This window comes from Ruditapes philippinarum, unplaced genomic scaffold, assembly GCF_026571515.1.
Source record: "Ruditapes philippinarum isolate M1 unplaced genomic scaffold, ASM2657151v2 ctg90_1_1_1_1, whole genome shotgun sequence".
NCBI classification, from domain to species: domain Eukaryota; kingdom Metazoa; phylum Mollusca; class Bivalvia; order Venerida; family Veneridae; genus Ruditapes; species Ruditapes philippinarum.
Genome location: NW_026864022.1, coordinates 79,018 through 102,292, shown reverse-complemented (window position 1 = coordinate 102,292; position 23,275 = coordinate 79,018). Strand labels below are relative to the sequence as shown.

Genomic DNA, 23,275 nt, shown 5'->3' with positions numbered 1-23,275 from the left:
AATTTGACAAAATTTTTACCAATTTGATTCATTTCACGTAAATGTTGCTGATTTTAACCAGAAAAAAAGATGGTGGGAGAAGTGAAATTTAACCCATGTGCTTAAAGAAGAACTGTAATGATTTTGGGTTGTCCATTGACCCTAATTGATTGTTTTGTAGAGATCCCAATTTTAATAAGACCTTCGTCAGAATGTTTCTCTAAATAAAATTAGTGGTTACTTTCTTTAAAACACTTGGTCACTGTAGATCAAATGATAGGAAAACATTGCTTACACTATATAATATAGCATGAGTTTTAAAGTAGTCACAGACTTCATTCAGGTGGGCAATAAAAGTACTTTATGACCATCTTGTTAAATTTGACTTTTACAAAATTTAATTACAGTTTATTACAAGAAATCGGAAGGAAAATTTGTCTTAATAGCCTAGACAACTCTGTTTCTGCTTTCTTGTAATAAAAAAATGACAAAACTTTTGATTTAACGTAAATATTCTACATATGGCCCTTAAAATTTCTGCAAGGATCTTAAAATTTCAGCATGTTACATGAAATTTTAACAAAGACCTTGAGATTTTGGCATGGACACTGAAAGTTTGAATGGCCCTTTATATTTTTCTGTATATAATTTTGCTGAGTAACAAAAAGAAATCATTATCAACAGAGGCATGTTTCCCTTTATCAACATTACACAGTTTATTTATTTACATTATATCCACTGCATGAAGAAAATGCATGTTCATATATGTTATATATATTGATAAATATAATGCTATGATACCAGACATTTTGTCAGTCTTAATGCAGTAATGCGTTAATTCCTAATGTAATTTAATGGGAGTTAACCCATTACTGCACTAAGGTGACAATTTGTTATCATTCAAGTATTCATTCATTATGGATGTCAAAATTGAAAATTTAAATACATTTATATGTATATATTTTTTGTATTTATGCTTGTATTTTACTGTATGTAGATTGATAAAGGAAATTTTTCTTTCTTTTCTTTATAAGAGATTGCTTTGAATTCAGGTAGTTTTTACATCATTAGATAAGTTAGTTTTCAAATACATGTAATTTAGAATTAAGAGAATTGTGAAAGTATGCATCAATCAATTGTAACCTAATGAATGACACATCCACACAACATGGGGACAGGTTCTTGAGGATAGGGGGAAGTCAATAAGCCAAGTTTTAACCCTCTGTCTGAACTGGTTTTGCCGGGTCAATATATAGTTTTGTTTTGGTGCCAAAATAATCAGGGTTGGGGGGTAATATATGTCCAACTTGCAGCGTGAGGGCATTAAGAAAGGATTACCATGATAAATCGCCTGAGCTGGTCAGAGTCCCGACACTGAGGACTTGATAATTGAAAAGTCAAAGTCCCCATTAATCTCCTGTCTTGAAGGAATCGTGTGTTGGGGAAGGGTGGGGTGGGGGGATGTTGGGAGTGGTAAATCATGGGGGGTAGTCAGAAATAGTCAATTGATTGGTGCATTGAAGGTATAAGTATTAGATAAAGAAATGAGAAATGTTAGAAATGCTTTTCAGACATGATTTAAGATTATGTTTCCATTAAAGGTGCATAAAGATTGATAATAAAGTATTCTTTTAATTGAATACATGTAATAGAAATTTGGAAGATTTCAAAGTATGCATTTTTTTCATTGGTCAATTAACAAATCTCGGCTTTTTATTATGCCCCCGCCATGTAATGGCCGGGGCATTTAGTGTTACCCTGTTCCGTCCTTCCGTCATTTTGTCATTCCGTCATCATCAGTTTCCGTTCATTATCTTAGTAACGGTTGCACACATTCAACTCAAATTTGACATATGGATATGTCATGAGAAAATACAGGTCAAGTTCGAATTTGTCATGGTTCGATGATTTTTGGCAGAGTTATGCCCCTTTTACTTAAAAATAATATGAAATTTTCAGTTTCCGTTCATTATATCCCCAATGGTACAACACATTCAACTCAAACTTGACATATGGATATGTCATGAGAAAATACAGGTCAAGTTCGAATTTGGTCATGGTTCGATGATTTTTGGCAGAGTTATGCCCCTTTTACTTTGAAAATAATATGAAATTTTCAGTTTCCGTTCATTGTGTCCCCAACGGTACTACACATTCAACTCAAATTTGACATATGGATATGTCGTGAGAAAATACAGGTCAAGTTCGAATTTGGTCATGGTTCAATGATTTTTGGCAGAGTTATGCCCCTTTCACTTTGAAAATAATATGAAATTTTCAGTTTCCGATCATTATCTCCCCAATGGTACAACACATTCAACTCAAACTTGACATATGGATACGTCACAGGAATGCGCAGGTCAAGTTCAAAGTTGGTCATGGTTCAATGATTTTTGGCAGAGTTATGCCCCTTTCACTTTGAAAAAAATATGAAATTTTCAGTTCTGTTTATTATCTCCCCAACGGTACAACACATTCAACTCAAATTTGACATATCGATATGTTTTTGGAATGGGCAGGTCAAGTTTGAATTTGGTCATGGTTTGATGATTTTATGACAGAGTTATGTCCCTTTCACTTTGAAAATAATATAGATACATCTTAGGAATAAGCAGTTTAAGTTTGAATTTGGTCGTGGTTGAATGATTTGGGACAAACTTATCTTTCTTGAATGTTGGAAAAATTTTGAACTTTCAGTTTCAGCACTGAAATGTATGTAGCCATTATTTTGGCTACAAATATGAAATATGCTATTTTCAAAAGGTTTAGACTGAATAATTTCAGTGCCTTGAACATTGTATGAAAATGGTTTGTGTTAACATTGAAAAGTTTTAAGGGCTTTGAACTTAAAATGAAAAAAATAATTTGTGCAAACAAATTTGGAACTAAATATTATAACATCTGAAATTTTGGCTGCATGCGGGGGCATCCGTGGCATGATGACACATTTCTAGTTGAAGCATAATTAATATACTAGCATTTTTACAAACCAATAAAATACAAAATGTGATTCCATAAAAAAAATTAAAAACCATTTTAATTTAAAGAGCTTTTTTTAAAAGCCATTTTCATTGAAAGTTATATTTTAGGGTACCATCATGTATAATGCACATTATAAAACAGAGAGTAATGGAAGTGAATCTTTCTCTACATGCAGGATTTGATGGCGATGTTACGTCAGATGAAAGGCGAGGCCCCGCCCGAGGAGGAGGTTAAGGAAGAAGAGGAAGAAAAAGTAGAAGAAGTGGAAGAATTCGAAGACCCAATTACACCTGGTATGGAACTATTTTCTCTCTAAATTTTTGTATTTAGCGCATTATATAATTTTTATAATTGGAGATTTATCTTTAAAATGAAATATAGCTTGGCGGTGTAGTTGAATGCGTGGGCATAAATCACATTCCATGGTCATAAGAAAGGTTATTTCAGGAGTATAGTATAAAGTTTTTGTTTGTTTGTTTTTTTTAATACATACACGCAAATGTATTTCTATTTATGCACAATTCACATTCTGATATATGTGCAGAATTTTTAACTTTGGATGAAAAAATTCCGATTTTAAGACCTAATGCTTAAGATTTTATTTTTATATAATAATGGTTTAAAATGGTAGTGTGACGGCCGAGTGGTTAACACGTTAAGACAAGTAATATAAGGATTGCTGGCTGTGTGGGTTCAAACCCCGTCTGAGGGGCAAGTCGTTGTTTTCGTGAGCAAGAAACTTTACACTCATTGCTATTAGTACTGGTTGGTTCCAGGAATGGAATCGAGAGTGTTTCATTAAACACAATCAAACTTCCAACACAACCAAACTAAAATAATTTAAAATTACCATAAACTAAATGATACATGTAATAATTTACGATAGTTCTTCTTTTATGACAAAGGTCACATTTTTATAGACAATGATTTTTAAAATATCAATTAATATTTCAATTTAGTAAACAGGTAAAATTTTATATTAATGTAATTAAATGTAATTTGGACAAATTTTAGCATTTTCTATACAGCAGCAGACCAGCTATAGGGTTTGTAAATTCAAGTTTTACATCTAAATATGAGCTATTATTATGGAATAGCCACAGAACTGATATGCAGCGTAAATGAGCTACTGTAAATTGTAGTATGAACATTTTTCTATTATTAAAGCGTGGCATGACTGGAGTAGGGGTAAGACAGGATATTAGGGCAAACCTTACAGCTACCTACAAAAATAACTAACATTTGAGCCGTGTCACGACAAAACCAACATAATGGGTTTGCGACCAGCATGGATTCAGACCAGCCTGCGCATCTGCGCAGTCTGATCAGGATCCATGCTGTTCGCTTACAAACACTATTACAGGTAGAGAAATTGATAGCGAACAGCATGGATCCTGATCAGACTGCGCGGATGCGCAGGCTGGTCCGGATCCATGCTGGTCCCAAACGCACTAGGTTGGTTTTGTCATGACGCCGCTCATTTTATCTTATGCTACAATGTAACTTGTGAAATATAGGATTCAGTATCAGTGAGATATTATCTATATCACCCACTGTATATTATTCATTATTTCTATAATCTTTTTGGCATAAAATAATTTATAGTATACCGCAGTATATAATTGTTCCTGAAACTGGTTTAAATGTTAATTCAGAGTAAGATTTTTTTTAATTTTTTTTTAATTTCACAGTCAATTTATGTAGTTGTTAAATGTGAAAGTGGTTAAATTATATATAATATATAGAAAATTTCATCTAAATGAGATATATTCCATATTTTCCCCCAAAACAAGTAGACATTCTAAATTTAATTAATTTATTCTGTACAGGTGAATTGTAGACATTCTTCCATTTTTTGTAGAATCCCATTCACATTAATGTAGTAAAATATTGATAAGAGTTATTCTGACAAAGTAATCTGGCTGCGTTGCATAATGTGGAGAGCATTGGATAAGTTATCCAAAGGGGTTTGCTGGTCCGATCCTCATGTGTGTAGATCTAATATCTTAATGATAATTGATTTTGGACATTGAGTCAAATATAGGCGCTTCAGTGTCTCTCATCGCTGATTCAGAAATCATTTGCCATTAATACTTGGATCACCTGTGGAGAAACTGGATTATACTGGTTAGTTATCCAGGAAAACCTTTAGATCGGTTAGTAGACTGGATCACTTGTGTAGAAATTGGTAATTACTGGTTAGTTATCCAGGAAAACCAGTTAGATGGACAGACAGCAAAAAAAATATATGACCAAAAATATGTAAAATCTGTGCAAATCTAGAAAAAAGAAGAAAGGAAATGAAGTTCAAAGCAAACTCGGGGCCATGTGTCTATGGTATGATGTCTGAAACGATCGATACATCCATTAGTTTTCTTAGTATTAATTACTGAAATTGTGACATTATGTTATGCATATATCCAACAATGATTCAAGAAAGGAAATCATTATTTATTACTTTATGTCAATATTTATCATTGTATATCCCCCATTAAAAGTAGTTGTTTATAATTTCAATAATTAAAACATGGTTGTGGTATAATGGTAAATGGAATCCATCCCTGAAAACTGCACTTTCAAAAAGAGTTTTGCACATTTATCATTTTCCTTATTGTTCCATAGGTGCTGTATGATTTTTTTTTTCAGTCAGATTGAATACATTTTGGAATAAGTTTAAAACCAGTCTAAAATTTCTAGCATTTGATTGGTTGTCAGAGCCCAAAGTTTTTTAATTGGCCAGTCATGGAGCTCTATTTTTGGACTGGTTTAATATCATTGAAACTTAAAACAATTACAAACTGTCAACTTATGAGTCTGTTGACACAAGTAGTTTGAACAATTTAACAGATGAATACTTTACAATATTGAGGTTAAATATATAAGAGCGGTGTCAGGACAAAACCAACATAATGGGTTTGCGACCACCGTGGATCCAGACCAGCCTGCGCATCCGCGCAGTCTGATCAGGATCCATGCTGTTCGCTTACAAACCCTATAATAAGTAGAGAAACTGATAGCGAACAGCATGGAACCTGATCAGACTGCGCGGATGCGCAGGCTGGTCTGGATCCACGCTGGTCGCAAACCCATTATGTTGGTTTTGTCTTGACATGGCTCATTAGATTTAGAATCTAATGGCCTAGTGGTAAAGGTGTCCGCCTCCTAATCTAGGCATCATGGGTTTGAGACCTACTGAGTCACCACCATGTTTCAGTGGTTAGTTCAAGTAAGCAGACTTGAGGATAGTTCAAATAAACTTAAAGCATTCTCTTAGAAATCATAGTATTTTTTATTTTCATTGAGTATTCATAGAGCATTAACAAAATATGGATATAATTGCTTACGAGTTGTTTTTTTGCCTTATGTTGTAACATGTATATACATTTTGTATTATGATGTTGATACAGTTACAATTATTGCAGTCTTTGCTTGTATTATATGTCTGATATTACACTTCATACTTCATTAGTACACATATGTACCTAAATATACTGCATATTGCACTATTTTAAACTTTATATATTATTGTGTATTATAAATAAAGTTGACAAAATATCTTTTTCGATTAACCCCTTAACTGTGTTGGAACTGAAAGTGACTGGCAAAACTGAGTTTGAGATGATAAATTGAAAGTTCTATTCATTCATTCAAACTGTTGATTGGTCACAAACAAATTATGGCAGTGTTTAACTGTAAACCCATTAGTACCAGGCCTTCTTAGCAGGTGTTCTCGGCCGAGTAATTATAAATGTTGCAAACTTGCAATAACTTCACCTTGCCACAGTGGGTTAGAACCATTCTAATTTATTTCCATCTGATTGTGAATTTATATTTAGAAACAGATAAACTTGTTTTGAACTACAATGTCTTAAGTTTTCATTGACTTGTTTTATAAAGGTACTTCAATAAATTTAACTGTTGGTCACTCACTGTAAAATCTTATATATATATATTATCTTCTTCTTTTTTTTTAAATTTCAGTTATCTTAAATAAAACTCTTTATAATTTTTACCCTTTGCAGAGCCCCCAGAGTGGGAGGATTTTGATGAAGATGAGGATGTGGTTGATTTAAGAGCCAATCATGTGCTAGGGGGCGTGTTCCATTTCAATCTGATGTCCCTCCCACCTCAACCAAAAACTGTAAACAACTGGACCATAACAAGAAGTAAGTTTTATATGATTATGTTCCCATGAACACTTGTTTGCAATAAGAAGGTGCTTATATATGTATTCTAAAAAAAACATTTGAGGGATTTAAACTCACAAACATTTAAAGTAACATTTTAGATTACGGAGTCAGAATATTAATTCCTTGAAGAATGTACCCGGTAGTTGAAAATGTTAGAATTGACACTAACTCCTTAAACTAAATACATATATAATCTTCAACAATTTGAGGATAACAAGATATCATTTTTTTTAGAGAAACTTCTTGTTGAAGGTAAAAATGAATGAAAATACTAGTTCATGTAGATAAGTACATGGTTTTACTTACATTGAGGCCAATATTGCGATGTCTGTGGGCTAAACAAAACAACACAGTTTGTTCTAACTAGTTTACTATACAGTATGAAAAAAATATTGCTTCAATATGTAATTTGTTTAACCCTTAACTGGTTGAAACCGGAAGTGAATTGCCAGCAGTATCGAGCCAGGCCAGCTCTATTGTTGGCTGACTACAAAATACTTAAACTGCAATGCTTTCCCGCCAAAAATAAAAATGTAACATCAGCCAATATCGTAGCAAATTGATTTTTTTCCGGAACATTTTTTTTTTTCAAAATCTTTGGCATTTGATTATTTCCATTCAATCAACCTTAATTGCTATGTTCCAAATTCTGGTTATAAATGGTAGAAAAAATATTAAATTCGGAAGATTGTGGAAAATAATGTACCGGAAATGACCGATTTGTTACGATATTGGCAGATTTAAGAATTTTTTTGGCGGGAAAGCATTGCAGTAAGACTACCTTAAATTTTCAACTTGAAATCCCTAAAACTGATAATGAGCAGTTCCAAAAATGGAAGCTGGACTAGTCCATTTAAGAAATTCAGCAGATTTAAGTTTGATCAATAATAAAATTTGTTTACAGTGGTTGACCCCCCTGCTATAGAATACATGGAGTATGTGGCAGACAACATGAATCCGGCCCTGAATAAAGATGCCCAGTCTCCTTCACAAGACAAAGATAAAGGTGGTGATACCAAGAGAGATGAGAGACCTACCATAGGAGTCACCATGAGGTACGATTTTCATATACTTGTAGACACCATGAGGTACGATTTTCATATACTTGTAGGCACCATGAGGTACGATTTTCATATACTTGTAGACACCATGAGGTACGATTTTCATATACTTGTAGACACCATGAGGTACGATTTTCATATACTTGTAGGCACCATGAGGTACGATTTTCATATACTTGTAGGCACCATGAGGTACGATTTTCATATACTTGTAGGCACCATGAGGTACGATTTTCATATACTAGTAGGCACCATGAGGTACGATTTTCATATACTTGTAGACACCATGAGGTACGATTTTCATATACTTGTAGGCACCATGAGGTACGATTTTCATATACTTGTAGGCACCATGAGGTACGATTTTCATATACTTGTAGGCACCATGAGGTGCGATTTTCATATACTTGTAGACACCATGAGGTGCGATTTTCATATACTTGTAGGCACCATGATTTACGATTTTCATATACTTGTAGGAACCATGAGTTACGATTTTCATATACTTGTAGACACCAAAATACAAAATTTTCTATTTAAAGAATAGGATGGGCTATTATACTCACCAAGTTGTCCGTGTCACACCATGAGGAACTTGTAGATTTTCATATACTTATCACAAGATTTTCTACTTGACTATTTGAAGAATAGGATGAGCTATTGTAAAGTGTCAGCATCACACTTTGTTTAAGTTTTTGTGTGCAAGTTGGTATCTCCAAAACTACTAAAGGGACTGGGTTGAAATTTCACATACTTATTTGGGAGCATAAATTGAGGTCACTGCTTACATATACATACAAGAATAGAGTAGAAGCTGAAAGCTTTGTTAGAAACTCTCCTTAGACAATAATTAGTCAATGAATAATTTTTGTTTTGCTTTTTAATGAAACCTGAAATGATATATTTTTAGATTACCTAAGGAATGCCTATTCACAGAAGAGCCACAGATTGCTCGCTGGGATGACAAGAAAAGACATTGGAGGCAGGATGGTTTCTCCGACTTTAACTTTGTTGAAGGTAAAATAAATAAAAATACTAGTTTATGTTGATGTACATGGTTTTACTTGCATGGAGCCTAATGGTTGTCTTATAAGGGAATAGTAGTGGTGTAATTTGTTTTCTTTCTTAGAGCTTTTCATGTTTACACCAAGTATTTAGCTTAAAGGCACATTATGCCTCAGATACCCATATATTTTTTTTTAATTCTTTAGAAATGTCAAACATGTGTTAAATAATGTTTTTCATAATAGATTAAGAGCATGTTAGATGTTTTTTCAACTGAAGAAAGTTGAGCTGAAGAGTCAGGATAGAACAGGTCATGATCAGATGGCATAGGTGACTAAGGGATTTAAAGCGGCACGCCTCCAGATTCATGCTAATTTCATGAAAATTTTGAAAATGTGTTTAAAAGTATTATTCAGTGAGATAACCAAAAGGAAGCATTTTACACGATATCAATGGCACTTACAACCCATGTAAATTACTTAAAAGAGGACAAAATATGCAAAAGAATCCCTTACTGCGTTAGTAATGCAGTAGAAATATAGTTATAAAGACTGAAAAATCGGTCATTAATCGCACATAACATGAAAAACATTACTAGAACTTTGAATCTTTACACTTTTCCTAAAATCTTAGTACATTTTTCTCAGGTTTGATTTTATTGAAATATTTTCGCTCATCTGGAGGCCTGCAGCTTTAAAGTGTGAAACACACATTTCTAGTTTGCTTCTATAGTATCATTTTTGAGATTTCAACACCAGGCCTGCGTTTCATGGAGAGTCCTAAGTTAATCCTAGGACTTATGACCAACTTTAGGAGAAAAAGTTTTTGCACTTAGGACCGTTTCAAGTAACTGTCCTATCTTTTGTCTTAAACTTAAGACTTATGACCAATTCGCTCTCCTGAAAAAAGTTACAAAATACAATGGCACGCGCATAATCCCGGATTGGATTTACTATGTAATTGATTATAGCAAGTATAAAAAGTAATGTATTGCCCTCTTATCATGTTGAGTGAAAATATATACCATATAACCGTTTTATTTAATTTCATTGTAAAAAAATGGTAACGAACCCCCTTGCTTGCTACGCAACTGCAATTGTACAGCGCGCAGTAATATTATTATAAAATTTATAGATGCGTCTTGTTTTGCACGCGATATTTGGCGCTACATTGTGACGTCATTTAAACAACTCTTTTAAACGTCTGTACAGCGTTAATGACTGAATTAAAGATATTGGTGTTCGGATTTATTTTCTTAGTTAGACCATTATCTATCATTCTAGATAGTTTTCAAAACAAAATTCAACAAAAAGTTGTTTGATTTTGGAGTGGTTTTGACTTAGGACAATCTTAAGATACCTTTAAAACACTCCTAGACTTAGGACTGTTTTTGGTCATAACTTTAGGAGTCATAAGTTAGGACCTTTTTTAAGACTTTCTTTGAAACGCAAAATTGTCACAATTTTTATCTTAAGACAAACTTAAGACTTAGGACTCTCCATGAAACGCAGCCCAGAATGCTATTTTATTTTTATAACTATATTATTATTGAAATTATTATTATTGCTTTCAGAGACAAGAATGTTCTCATTCAAGACGTCTTATTTTGGCACGATGGCATTGTTACAGGATGCTCATATAAATATGCCGTTTCAGTCGTGGGAAATTCGTCCACACAAAACAAATGCAGCTGTATTTACAATCATAGCTGCTATCATTGAGATAGAGATTGAAATCAAGGTATGTACATACGGTAGAAATTTGAAGGTTCGATATTGTGGAATTTCCCAATAATTTACAAGAACTTTTGAAAACCGTTTCAGCCCTTCTTTTTTTTTTTTAATATGGAAAATTGTTCTCAAGTCTGGATCCTTTCTGTTTTGGAAACTCAATAGAAATTTTAATTATATAAATATATATTAACTTTTTAGTATCTCCACTTTTATGTTTTATAAAATGATGCAATCACTTGAATGACATACCAGAATGTCTCTTTTTTTTTTCTTTTAATATAAAGGATTAAAAATACCACAAACTTTGACTTTCAAAGATTTGCTATCAAATAATAATAAAATTTGAGTGTATATTTTGTTTTAAAATGATTTATTGTGCACAAAAGTCGTAAAAGTGGGTAAAAATGCTTAATGTTGCTAAGATACAATTACTGAAAAGGGAGGTATAAAGTTTGACCCCCTTGTTGCTGATTGGTTGCCTTAACCTTTTCCCTTATATAAGCATGTTTCGACGGCTTTTTGCCCCCCCCCCCCCTTTTTGAGGCCTCAAAAAGTGAAAAAATGCCCTATTTAGGCCCTAAACACTGTTTTTCTTTTGAGAAATGTTGTTAAAAAAAGTGACCACTTTTTCGGCGCCATCCCCCATCTAAATATTACATCAGGGGGTTGCCAGAAGGGGGATGTGCCCCCTTCTGTTTGGGGGGTTTGAAGGGGGCGGACTCCCTCTCATCGCCAAGAAAATTTTGGACATGCGACAGGCTAAAATGGCCTCAGGTCAATCTTAGGGTAACTAGTATTACCGACGCTGAAAAGCCTTTCATTCTATCTCAATTCATTGAGAAGTTGCAGCACTTTGATATCAGTTTTGATGGAAAAAAAACAATGCAAAATAGTGATTTTTGGCAATTTTGAGACGTCCCCCGTTGCCATGGTAACAGGAAATTTACCATTGAGCATGCTGTTACAGAGGCTATGGTGTAGTCAACATTTGTGTCAAGTTTCAATAGTATTGAAGCATTTATCATAGTTTCATAGCAGTTTGAACTTGTTACAGGAGGCTTTTCAATGAAAACGGCCATTTTTAGCTCGACTATACGAAGTATATGGAGAGCTGTCCTACTCGCCCCGGCGTCGGCGTCCGCGTCCAGATTTTAGATTAAAGTTTTGGTGCAGTAAAATATTTTTCACTATAACTTTGTCATTTCTTAAGGTATCAACTTCAAACTTCAAATATATGTTCCTTATCATCAACCACATCTTATGTGACAAGGTTCATAACTCTAGCTCCAATATTTTCAGATTTATCTCCCCTTGAACTTAGAATTTTCCTTAAAAAATACTAATTTTTACTGTTACTGCTTTATTTCTTAAGGGATCAACCTCATACTTCAAATATATGTACCTTATCATCATCCCCATCTTATGTGACAAGGTTCATAACTCTAGCACCAATATTTTCAGATTTATCTCCCCTTGAACTTAGAATTTTCCTAAAAAAATACTATTTCTTACTGTTACTGCTTTATTTCTCAAGGGATCAACCTCATACTTCAAATATATGTACCTTATCATCATCCCCATCTTATGTGACAAGGTTCATAACTCTAGCATCAATATTTTTAGATTTATCTCCCTTGAACTTAGAATTTTCCTTGAAAAATATTATTTTTTGCTGTTTCTTCTTTATTTCTCAAGGGATCAACTTCATATATCAAATATATGTTTCTTATAATCAACAACATCTTATGGGACAAGGTTCATAACTCAAGCACCAATATTTTCAGATTTATCTCCCTTGAACATAGAATTTTATAAAAAATATGTTTACTGTTGCTTCTTTATTTCTAGAGGGATCAATTTCATACTTCAAATATATGTACCTTATCATCATCCACATCTTATGTGACAAGGTTCATAACTCTAGCACCAATATTGCAATAATTATCTCCCCATTAACTTAGATTTTTCTTACTAGAAAAATGTTATTTTTTTCTATAACTTTTTTATTTTTAAAGGTATCTACCTCAAACTTCAAATACTTGTTCCTCATCATCAATTACATTTTATGTGACAATGTTCATAACTCTTGAAGCAATATTTACAGATTTATCTATCTTTGAACTTAGGATTTTCTTTAAGAAAAATAATAACTTCTTTACTTTTAAGGTATCTACTTCAAACTTCAAATATATATTTCTTATCATTACACAAATGTTGTGTGACAAGGTCCATAACTCTAGCATGACTATTTCTAGAATTATTCCCCTTGATCTTGGAATTTATGTTAACAATTGTTATTTTTTTACTATAACTTAATACATAATTATACATAATTGATTTTTCTTTCATAGTTTTGTCCTCCTTACTGCGTCCAGTATTTTATTAGTCGAGCTTCGCTGTCTCCTGTGACAGCTCTTGTTCGCAATATGCTCATGGGGTAAAAGGTTAAAGGGTTTAGGCATCAAAATTGCTGCCATTGTTAAACCCTGCATAATCATAAGAGGTGACTAAATAGGTACAAATTACTGGAGTCTTTTTGATACATCTCTTTGCTTCAGCAAGATGAGGGGGTTTTGATCCTTGGTGTTGCTTTGATGTTTGTAACACCCTAGGATTAGGGCCAAAGTCATCTTTCCTGTTTTGGCGCCATTTGACCTAAAATTGTATTAGTGCACCATAAAACCAAACAAAACAAACAAATAAACAATAAAATTTTTAATTCATATTTTTCAGGAGGGCCGGGGGTGCCCCCTTGAGTAAAACCCAGAGGAAAATTGGGGCTGGATATCTCAGGACAAAATGGATGAAAACCAAAAGAACTAAAAAAGGTAATGAAAAAGAAGCGATGTCAATAAAAGGGGGAAAATTTTGATTTTAAAAATAACCGGGTTTTACTTTTTTGTGTGACATATGATTTTTTGGGTTTAAATATAATATTTTTAGGGCAATTTTAATCCAAACAAAAGGGGAATAACCCTTGCCCCAGAGTTAAAGCCCAAACTAGACTGCACATCACATGTGCAGTCTGTATCATACATTGTTACAGTATCAATCAGGGTGAAGGGTGTTTTTGTTTCTTTGTTTACAAATTTTACACTGCTTTTGTTCATGTTAATTCATCAATAATATTTACTTTACCTATAAGCTAAGCATAATTTCTTTATAATTCTCTGATATATCAGTTTTTGATGTCAGTTTTTGGTCATTACCTACAAGTTAAGCATAAATTTTCACCTTAGTGCAGTAACGTTTTAAGTTTATCTAAATTCAATAGGAGTTAATGAGTTATTGCACTAAGGTGTCGAAATTTCGATATAATTCTTTAATATAACAGTTTTTGACATGAATTTAGTACAAACATAATTAAATTGTTAATTACTTGCAGAGAATAATATTTATTTTCACATATTTTGTTATGTTTTCCAGCAAACTAAAGCGATGTGCCGGCCCATCAAATGTCTTCCCGCGAAGACTCGTTCCCAAATATGTCGCATTTCAAAATTTAAGGGTAACATATTCTGGTTGGGATTACATAAAGTTTCAATCTTTTTCTTCTTGGTATAAAATTAAATTTCAGCATTCGGGAGGCAAGGCATAAAATCCTTTTTCAGGGAAAATTTTCCTCGAAGGTTTTGTGTTGGGGTAGGTAAGATAAGGATAAACACTTCATCCAATCGAACAGAGCACATTATGTTGTGACCTCTCAACACTGAAGCAAACTTTTTGTTGACTTTTTAAGCCCAAGAGTGTTTAAAACAAGAAAAATGGGGACCAGTCTGGAATTGGAATGATACCATTGGTCAATTTAAAATCCATGCACAGAATCAGCCAATCAGATGCTTAGATTTTAGACTGGTCTCCCTTTTTTTTCTCTTTTTTTTAAGTCTTTGAACTTTTAATCAAGATTTCAGCAATGGTTCTCTTTTTTTTAACTTCAATGCATTGTTGGTTCACTTTCTTTTTTAATTCATTACACATTCTTTATGTCATGAAACTAACTTTCTTATGATGCAGAACTGATTGAAAATGTGCTCACATGAGTTATGAGTTCTTTAATTGTTTCTAATTGCTGTGAGTTTTCATGAATTGTTGTCAAGAAAATAATAACAATGCTGGATGATCAGACCACTTTTGATTGCAGGTGTTTCATTCTCGGGCACAATTAATTTACTCTCTTTTTAACTTATTTCATTAAGTTCTGACTAAAGTTTAACTGCTGTAACAAGTACAACATGTACCACAGTTTTGTCAAACCTTTTTGTGTTCAGAAAAAAATGTTCACCCATAACAGTGAGTAGTTAAACATCTGTGAGCCTGTTGGTCAATTTTTAAGCTGGACTAATGAGCTATTATACTGACCCAGTTGGCAGTATTACTGTCACTCTTTGGTTAAGTTTTTGCATGTCATTTCAATTATCTTCAAAACTACTGAAGGAAATGGCTTTAAACTTTACACACGTGTTCTCTATGATTATTTAACATGATGGACACAGTTCCCATAACTCTCAGTTACCCTTTTACAGATTTGTATCCCCTTTTCATACTTTCTTGCTCTTAGAAAAGTTCAGCAGACCGTCTTTTGGACAGCTCTTGTTGGTAAAACAGATAATCATTTAGGATTGTGGAGAAAGGGGAGTTTTCAGAACCCATTAGGGGAGTGATGTTTAGGGAGTGTGGTCTGGGGTTGCTATAACTCACATATCATAAATAAAGGTCAGATACTTCCTATAAAATTGACTCTTCCTCATTTTTTTCAAGGTATACATGGTTTTATCAGATTTAAATCTCTTGAAATATCACTGAATGCATTGTATATAAAGAGAAGATCTAATTACATGTATAATCTTATGTGAAATAGGATGAAATATTGGGCAGACGACCTTTAAACAAGGTAAGGTCAAACTTGCTTGTCCCATAATTGGGTCGTCACCTGCGGTTACAGTTCTTATTCTCTTTAAAGTCTTTTAAGTCTTTTTATTTTTAGATTTTTAAGCTTTTTTTTTACTATTCAAGCTCACTTCAAACTGAAGATTTGCTTTGAAATTTTGCCAGTATGAGTGGGCTTTCTTAACCTTTAGCCTGCTAGTGGCACCTGAATTTACCCATGCAACCAGTGCAGACCAAGGTAAGCTGGCACATCTATGCCGTCTGATTATGGTCTGCACTGTATTCACTATTCAGTCAATACAAAGTTTGATTTTCCCAAAAAAAAAATGAAGAATGATTTTGTCCAGATTGAAAAATGGGCAAGTCCGTGCAAGATATTTAGCGGGTGTAAGGGTTATTTATGTACTGCTGCTTTGTACATTTAGCATTTTTTCGAAGGGAAGACTTCTTTTATAAGGTTAAATATGTTAACAGTACACTTGCATGATCTGCTCTATGAATTTATCCAGTTTGTAAAGTATTTAATTGAACTTTATGATACATATTGTAATGTCAAAAGATGTTTATGGTATTAAACTGTTCAAATGATTGAAGTAAGATTGATTTAAATTATTGATTAATTTAAATATAATAAAATATTCTTATTGCAAGTGCATAGAGTGAGTGACTAAGTCATTGTTTTAGCAGTCTTTCATCCTTAACCTGCTGAATTTCTTAAATGGACTTGTCCAATTTCCATAAGTGGAACTACCAATTATCTATTTTGGGGATGTCAGGATACAAATTTTGAGTGAGGCTGCCACCAGTATCGAGCCTGGTCAGACTGCATGGATGTGCAAGCCGGACTGGCTCCATACTGGTGACAAAGACTGATTGTTTTTGGTCCCAGCAGGTTAACGGTTCAAATATCTTTTGAAAAAACTTACATGTATATTTCACCATATCTGTGGCAAAATATGTAGATTTTACTGAATTATATGATTAACTTTTTTTTACCAAGTTTGGTAACATATTTGTTTTTCGCTTTTATTTAAAACTAAACAACATATTTATGAATATTAATCTTGTTTTGTGTTTTCATATACAGCTGTAATCTGTATATTTTCTCTATAATTATGTAAACTACTATCATTATGTATGGAACCTGACATGCATTTGTCAAAGGATGGTGTCCTTGGGTGCTATGGTAGTTAATATTTTCGTAAATATATAAGATTGAAAATTACTTACTTTCATTGACTTATTTTAACTGGTCTGTTTCCTCTTTACTCAAAAGTTTCCGTCAAAGTTTAATTCCCTGATCAAAGTCAATACATTTCATTCAATCTGCAATGATTATAGGTGGCGCTACATGTGCAAATCAGCGCACGTTTAGATTAACTTGATATCGCTGGGATTCAATGGAAGTACTATCTATGTTTTATACAATTTAATGTTATTAAACATCAGTTCAAAAAACAGTTGAAAATGAGCTACAGTAATTAATTACTTTTCTGGACAAATTTTAGTGAAATCCTATATCGCATGACATGGAATGTAAGAGCCATATTATCAAGGGACAAGAGTAATTTATTGTTTCTGGAACATTCTGGAATATCTGGCTTGAGAAGTCACAATGAGGCTCTACAGAGTTTCCACTGAACAGTTACTGGAGAGCCAGAGTTTATCCTGCTTGAGGATTCTGACTCTCCTTGTGCTTCCAGTGCAGACCAAGATCATCTAGCACATCATTCTGTGCCATCTGATCATGATGTACACTTTTTGCTATTCAGTCTGTATATATTTTGAAATTTTCCCTGAAAAAAATGAATGGTTTTGCCCAGCCTGAAAGATGGACAAGTCCATTTAAGATATTTAGCATGGAAATGGTTATTTATTTCTGTTTCATATCTTATTTATTGAGGAAATTACTAATACTGATATTTTTATCCAGAATATTGTTCAGATAGTAGGGTATGAATAAACATCTTCATTCATAACTTTAAAATACCATATTTGTACTGCAATCATCCATATTAGGTGTTGGAATGATTACATGTTGAAGCATGAGATAATATTTTAAGCACTGCTGCAAACAATAGAAAATCTGGTATAAAATAATCGTCAACAATAATTTGTATTTGGAAATTTATAGTGTAACACTTCAATAATATAAGGATTAAAGATTGTAATTTACTAAAACTGTCTTGCAATCTTGATAATTTTTGGCACATTATCGGCTAAATAGTCAATACAGTGCCATATATGTGGTTTGTGTTTTTATGCCTATTCTTATTTCCCTTTTTAGCACTAACCCTTTCCAACAAGTTGAATTTTGTTTAGTTTCTTTTGACTGGTATCTTTCATATTTAATTAATTTTCATAAATACCTTTGATCATACTCTAACTTTAGGCAGAGTTTTTGGTCATTGGGATAGAGGTCAAGGTCACTTGTGCTCATAGAGCCATTATTTAAAGACCAATGTTTTTCATATTTGATAATAGGAACATTTTGAGGGTGATTTCCTACATTTGGAGTTAAAGGGGTCAAGGTAAAGGTCATATTAAGTGCTTAAAATAGATTTTTATGCTCTATTTCTTATACAGCCTTTCTTTATTTAATGATGCCTTTAATATTAATTTGGTTGATATCTGATTATACTAAATCATTAAATGGTTAACTAATTATTTTACAGTACCATTATAATAATTTATACTGAATTGGTAACTATTTTTTAAATAAGAAAAACTGCAATACCTTAAGTAAATGATACAGTTAAACATGCACTAATGAACTCTCTAATTTACCCACTTGTTCAATGCCACCAACTACATTAACAATCTTTTCCATCCGAATGTTTTATTAATAATCTGATGATAGTTTAGAAAAATGATCCCAGAGTTGATGCAACCCACGTATCTCCTTTAGAATATATCATGAAGTGTTGGTTTTATTAAAGGTTTTATTTATTTTTGCTTATATTTATGAATCAGTCTCTTTGGCAATTTATAATTTTTGTGACTATAGTCGTAATGTGACATTTACAGTGAGCTAACTGGGTAGTGTCCTCACTTGAAAAATTTATGACAGTAAAAAGATTCTATGTAAAAATTGGAAATGGAATGATAACTATTGGCTCTGTTCTCAATACAAGGATGGTATTAAAAGTGTCAATACAAGAATGGTCTTATAAGTTTCAAAACAAGGTTGGTCTTATAAGTCTCAATACAAGGATGGTATTATAAGTCTGAATACAAGGGTTGTCTTATAAGTCTGAATACAAGGTTGTCTTATAAGTCTTAATACAACAATGGTTTTATAAGACCCAATAAAATGTTGGTCTTATTAGTCTCAATACAAGAATGGTCTTATTAGTCTCAATACAAGGATGGTATTATAAGTCTCAAAACAAGGATGATCTTATAAATCTTGATACAAGAATGATATTATTAGTCTCAATACAAGGGTGGTCTTTTAAGTCTCAAAACAAAGGTGGTATTATAAGTAATGTAAGAGTGGTCCTAATGACTCAAAACAAGGATGGTCTTATAAGTTTCAATACAAGAGTGGTATCAATGCAAGAGTGATCTTATAAGTCTCAATACAAGGGTAGACTTATAAGTATAAATATAAGGGTGGACTTATAAGTATCACTACAAGGGTGGTCTTATAAGAGAGTTATGATGATAATATTGTGCTATATATTACAGCATCCAGTACTGGAAGAATGGTGTTATGAGCAGATGGCTTTAGCTGCCTCAGCATTTGCATTTTCATGGTCAAAATGGAACAGCGATACACAAGATAAGGAAAAGATTCTCTTCCAGGGCTCAGAGACCTTGTCAGATGAACCCTTGCTTGAGGTAAAATTATCTTTCTTACTTTCATTCTTTTATTTTGTTTTCTTTTTTTTTCATTTAGTTAAATTCTGAATGTCTGGAGATTGTGCAAAGAAATGATTTTGTAAAACAATAAAAGACAAAATCAGAACTGGTTGGTTATTTAAGATAAACTATTTTAGTAGATACTATTTTAGTGGATATCTTTTACTAGGGATACCCATTGTTGCTAATTGCTTATCTTTTGTCACATACTTCTTTAGATTCAATTTTTATGGGACACTTAGATCCATGATTCTACTTTAGTGCAGGATTTTTTTGTAAATTAATGCACCCGAGGCCATTTTCCACCAGTTTGGCAGAAAAGTTGACATATTATTTTTATAATGATTGCAAATGTGTGCAAAAACAGAGTTCTCTAGAAAAACACCATATGGTCTGAACAACATATGATCAAAACTACATCTACAGTATAACCCTCAAAGTACATTGTCTGGCCGTTTCACCTTGCTGACCGCTTAAGATGGCCGAGTTTAAGATTTGGGAAGCATTTTAGATGACCGTTGAACAGATGTATAGAGTGATTTTTGTCAGGGGCGTCACAAAATCGCCATTTAGGTCAGGTTACAGTTGAAAAGAGGTGACCTTTAGTACAGTTTTGCCTGTATTTTTTTTTAACATCTTAAACACTATGCTAATAAAGCCATTCATAAGTACACAGTTTTCACTGTACATGTATGCATTTTAGATATTAAAAAATATCCGAGTTGAATGTTTTGAATGTCAATAAATCTAAATTTTGTTACTATTACAGGAGGACTGGTCGCTTTACTTGATGACAAAGAGGAGAAGTATGAAACTGAAGATGACAGAATTTGACGAGACATACAACGAGGATTTTGCTGATGGAACCGAGGTACATTTATATTTTTGGATAATGAAATAGCTTCTACAATTGATTAAGGAAGGAAATTTACCTTTATTGTTAATTACCTGCTAGAACCAAATTAAGACTAGCATAGTATTTAGAGCTAGGCAACCAGGCTCTATACTGTTGGTAACTCAATGTATTTTGATATTAAAATCCCTTAAACTTCAAGTGGACTTTTCCAAATTCAAAGCTAAAGCAAATGCATATCACAGATTGAAGTTTTACCAATTTGCACTATGGGCCATTTCTTTTATTTTCTTTGTTGAAACTTTTTTTTTACTGGTATGAGAAGAGGTCTTTCCCTTAAATTTGGTGGAAATGATGCAGTATTTTTTAGAAAAGAGAAGAAAGGGGGTGATGATTCATGTAAATGCCTCCTGCTATAGAAGGAAAAAAGGTCATGTCAGAAAAGTGTGGCTTGGCTTTTCATTCAGTTGTTTTGGAGATAATGTAGGATTTACTATTTTGTAGCCCCTAATGTATTTGCAAAGCTTGACTTGAATCTTGGCTGATAGGTCTGTGAATTTATTGAACTATCACATGAGCAGATTATAAATGAGAGAACGAAAAATCAAGGTCAAGGTCGAAAAGGGTTATTATAAAGAATTACATGTACATTACAACATGTTGCAAAAACTGAAAAACAAAAGCAGAGAAAATTTAATTTGGAAGCAAAGTAACTTAACATTAGGAAAGAATTGGTGAAGTTAAGTTTTTATTATAAACGATTGGGCTCAAATGATTAATTCTTTATTTTGTTATTTATTTCAGTTCAAATCTAACTTGTACCATTTACTGATGAGTGTTGCATCTTCCAATGCCAAGGATAGAATCACAGATTCCAGTTTTGAATTTATAGACTGTGTACAACAAATTTTGTCTGCTACCAAAATTCTCACATATGCTTAATTAATGTCTTAGATGCAGTCCAACTTATTTTGAATTTGCAGACTGTGTCCAACATAATTTTTCTCCTTACCAGGTTCTTAATTACATACAAACCAGTCTAATATGGATCATTGAATAACAACAAATACTGATTTAATGATAATGAAGTGAAATAAGAATGTTCCTGTTTCTATTTATTCAAACAAACTGAAAGTGTTTATAATGTAGTTTCAAAGATGGATTTTTAAGTATGTTAAATACATACAGTATATATTTTATGAAAAAGTGATATATATTTATATATAAATATACTTTTCCGTCCAGAAATTAAACTGTGATATTCTTGCATATCAGACTGGCGTTTCCGTTAGTTTTACCCATGCCGGAAATTTCATCTGGCATGGGGGGTTCCAGATGAGTCGCGTGCTGTACAATGGCACGATAAAGATGACGTCATTTTACCGTTATGAATGATTTTGTAATTCATACGCTGTTGAATGAAAGTAGTTACGGTTGTAATGATATAAATTTTCATTTAAAATAAAGATAAAAAATTTAAAATATAATGGAATATGGTAGAATATGCAAGAAAAAATATCTGACATATGTTTGCTGTTCGGATCGGAATATCCGTCCCTCGGTCAATCGCCCATCGGAATGGATATTCCGATCCGAACCGCAAAATATGAAAGATATTATTATTATAAAATATTTATTTGGTGAAATATCATAGTCACCTGTAATAATACTACTTCATGAAATACTAGGATTTGTCAGTGAGATATATTTGCTATCATTCACTGCGAATAACTCACATATGAAAATAACCTTTTGTATAATATGATATAGTATGAAACAATTAGAGAAAATAAAATTGCTCTTAATATTTATTGCATATGTTAATAGAAAGCATGTTTGTCTGTGATGCGACTGTATCTTGTTTTTGAATAAAATTGAATGAATTTTGTTTATATTCTTCTCTCACCCATATCCACCAGTAGTTTAAACATGTTTTAACACAAATGTGAAAAAAAAGCATTAACCAATAGCCTGATAAAGACAACAGATTTTACCTACCAGTATGTGACCAGTGCAGACCAAGATCAGCCTGCAGGCCTGTGCTCTCTGATCATGGTCGGCACTGTTGGTTATTAAAAATTATAGGTTTTGTCAAGATTGAAAGCTGGACAAGTTCATTTAATACATTACTTGATACGAGGTAAGTTTATTTCAACTACTCTTGACCACTTCAGTTATAGTGACATACAGGAATGAGGAAAACTGGTTGTGTTCTGGCAGTCGCACAATTTGTTGATTGAATCTTCATGGTTTATCCTTGGCCAGGTCATGACTAGAACTTCTTAGTCTGTAAAGCTATCTTTGGCAGGGTATATTAATTGTTTTTGTTTGAGTTTTACGTCACACCAACACAGTATAGGTCATATGGCAACATTCCAGGTTTACTGGTGGAGGAAGATTTCAGGTGCTGGAAGAACCACCGACATTCCTGGATAGCTACCTCACATGAAAGAACCTTAAGTCTCAATATGGACTACCTTATACTACTGGTATTGGGTGAAATCATTATCAACAAAATGTTTAACACATAGGTAGTTAGATACTATGACATTTATCTGCCTTTCTAGACATTATGTATCTCAACCTTTACCCTGCTAGCAGCATGCGGCCAGTGCAAACCAAGATCAGCTGAAAACAAAATAAGACTTTCCCTAACAAAATAGTATAGCAATGATATATATCATCACACATCGCCTGATAGCCAGAAATTAATGTTTAGTT

At 32.9% G+C, this 23,275-nt stretch overlaps 1 protein-coding gene across 1 annotated transcript in view; it reads left to right on the top strand.

Annotated features, from left to right (window-relative positions):
- The window catches only part of LOC132724146 (dynein axonemal intermediate chain 7-like), a 34,228-nt gene extending 12,449 nt beyond the window's left edge, over positions 1–21,779 (top strand). The window contains exons 13-21 of the mRNA XM_060708968.1: positions 3,137–3,254; positions 4,129–4,149; positions 6,984–7,127; positions 8,056–8,206; positions 9,123–9,229; positions 10,791–10,957; positions 19,528–19,680; positions 20,471–20,572; positions 21,359–21,779. Of these exons, the coding sequence (XP_060564951.1) occupies positions 3,137–3,254; positions 4,129–4,149; positions 6,984–7,127; positions 8,056–8,206; positions 9,123–9,229; positions 10,791–10,957; positions 19,528–19,680; positions 20,471–20,572; positions 21,359–21,496 (1,101 nt within the window). The 3' untranslated portion in view covers positions 21,497–21,779. The remainder of the gene's footprint in view (positions 1–3,136; positions 3,255–4,128; positions 4,150–6,983; positions 7,128–8,055; positions 8,207–9,122; positions 9,230–10,790; positions 10,958–19,527; positions 19,681–20,470; positions 20,573–21,358) is intronic.
- Positions 21,780–23,275: the final 1,496 nt, after the last annotated feature.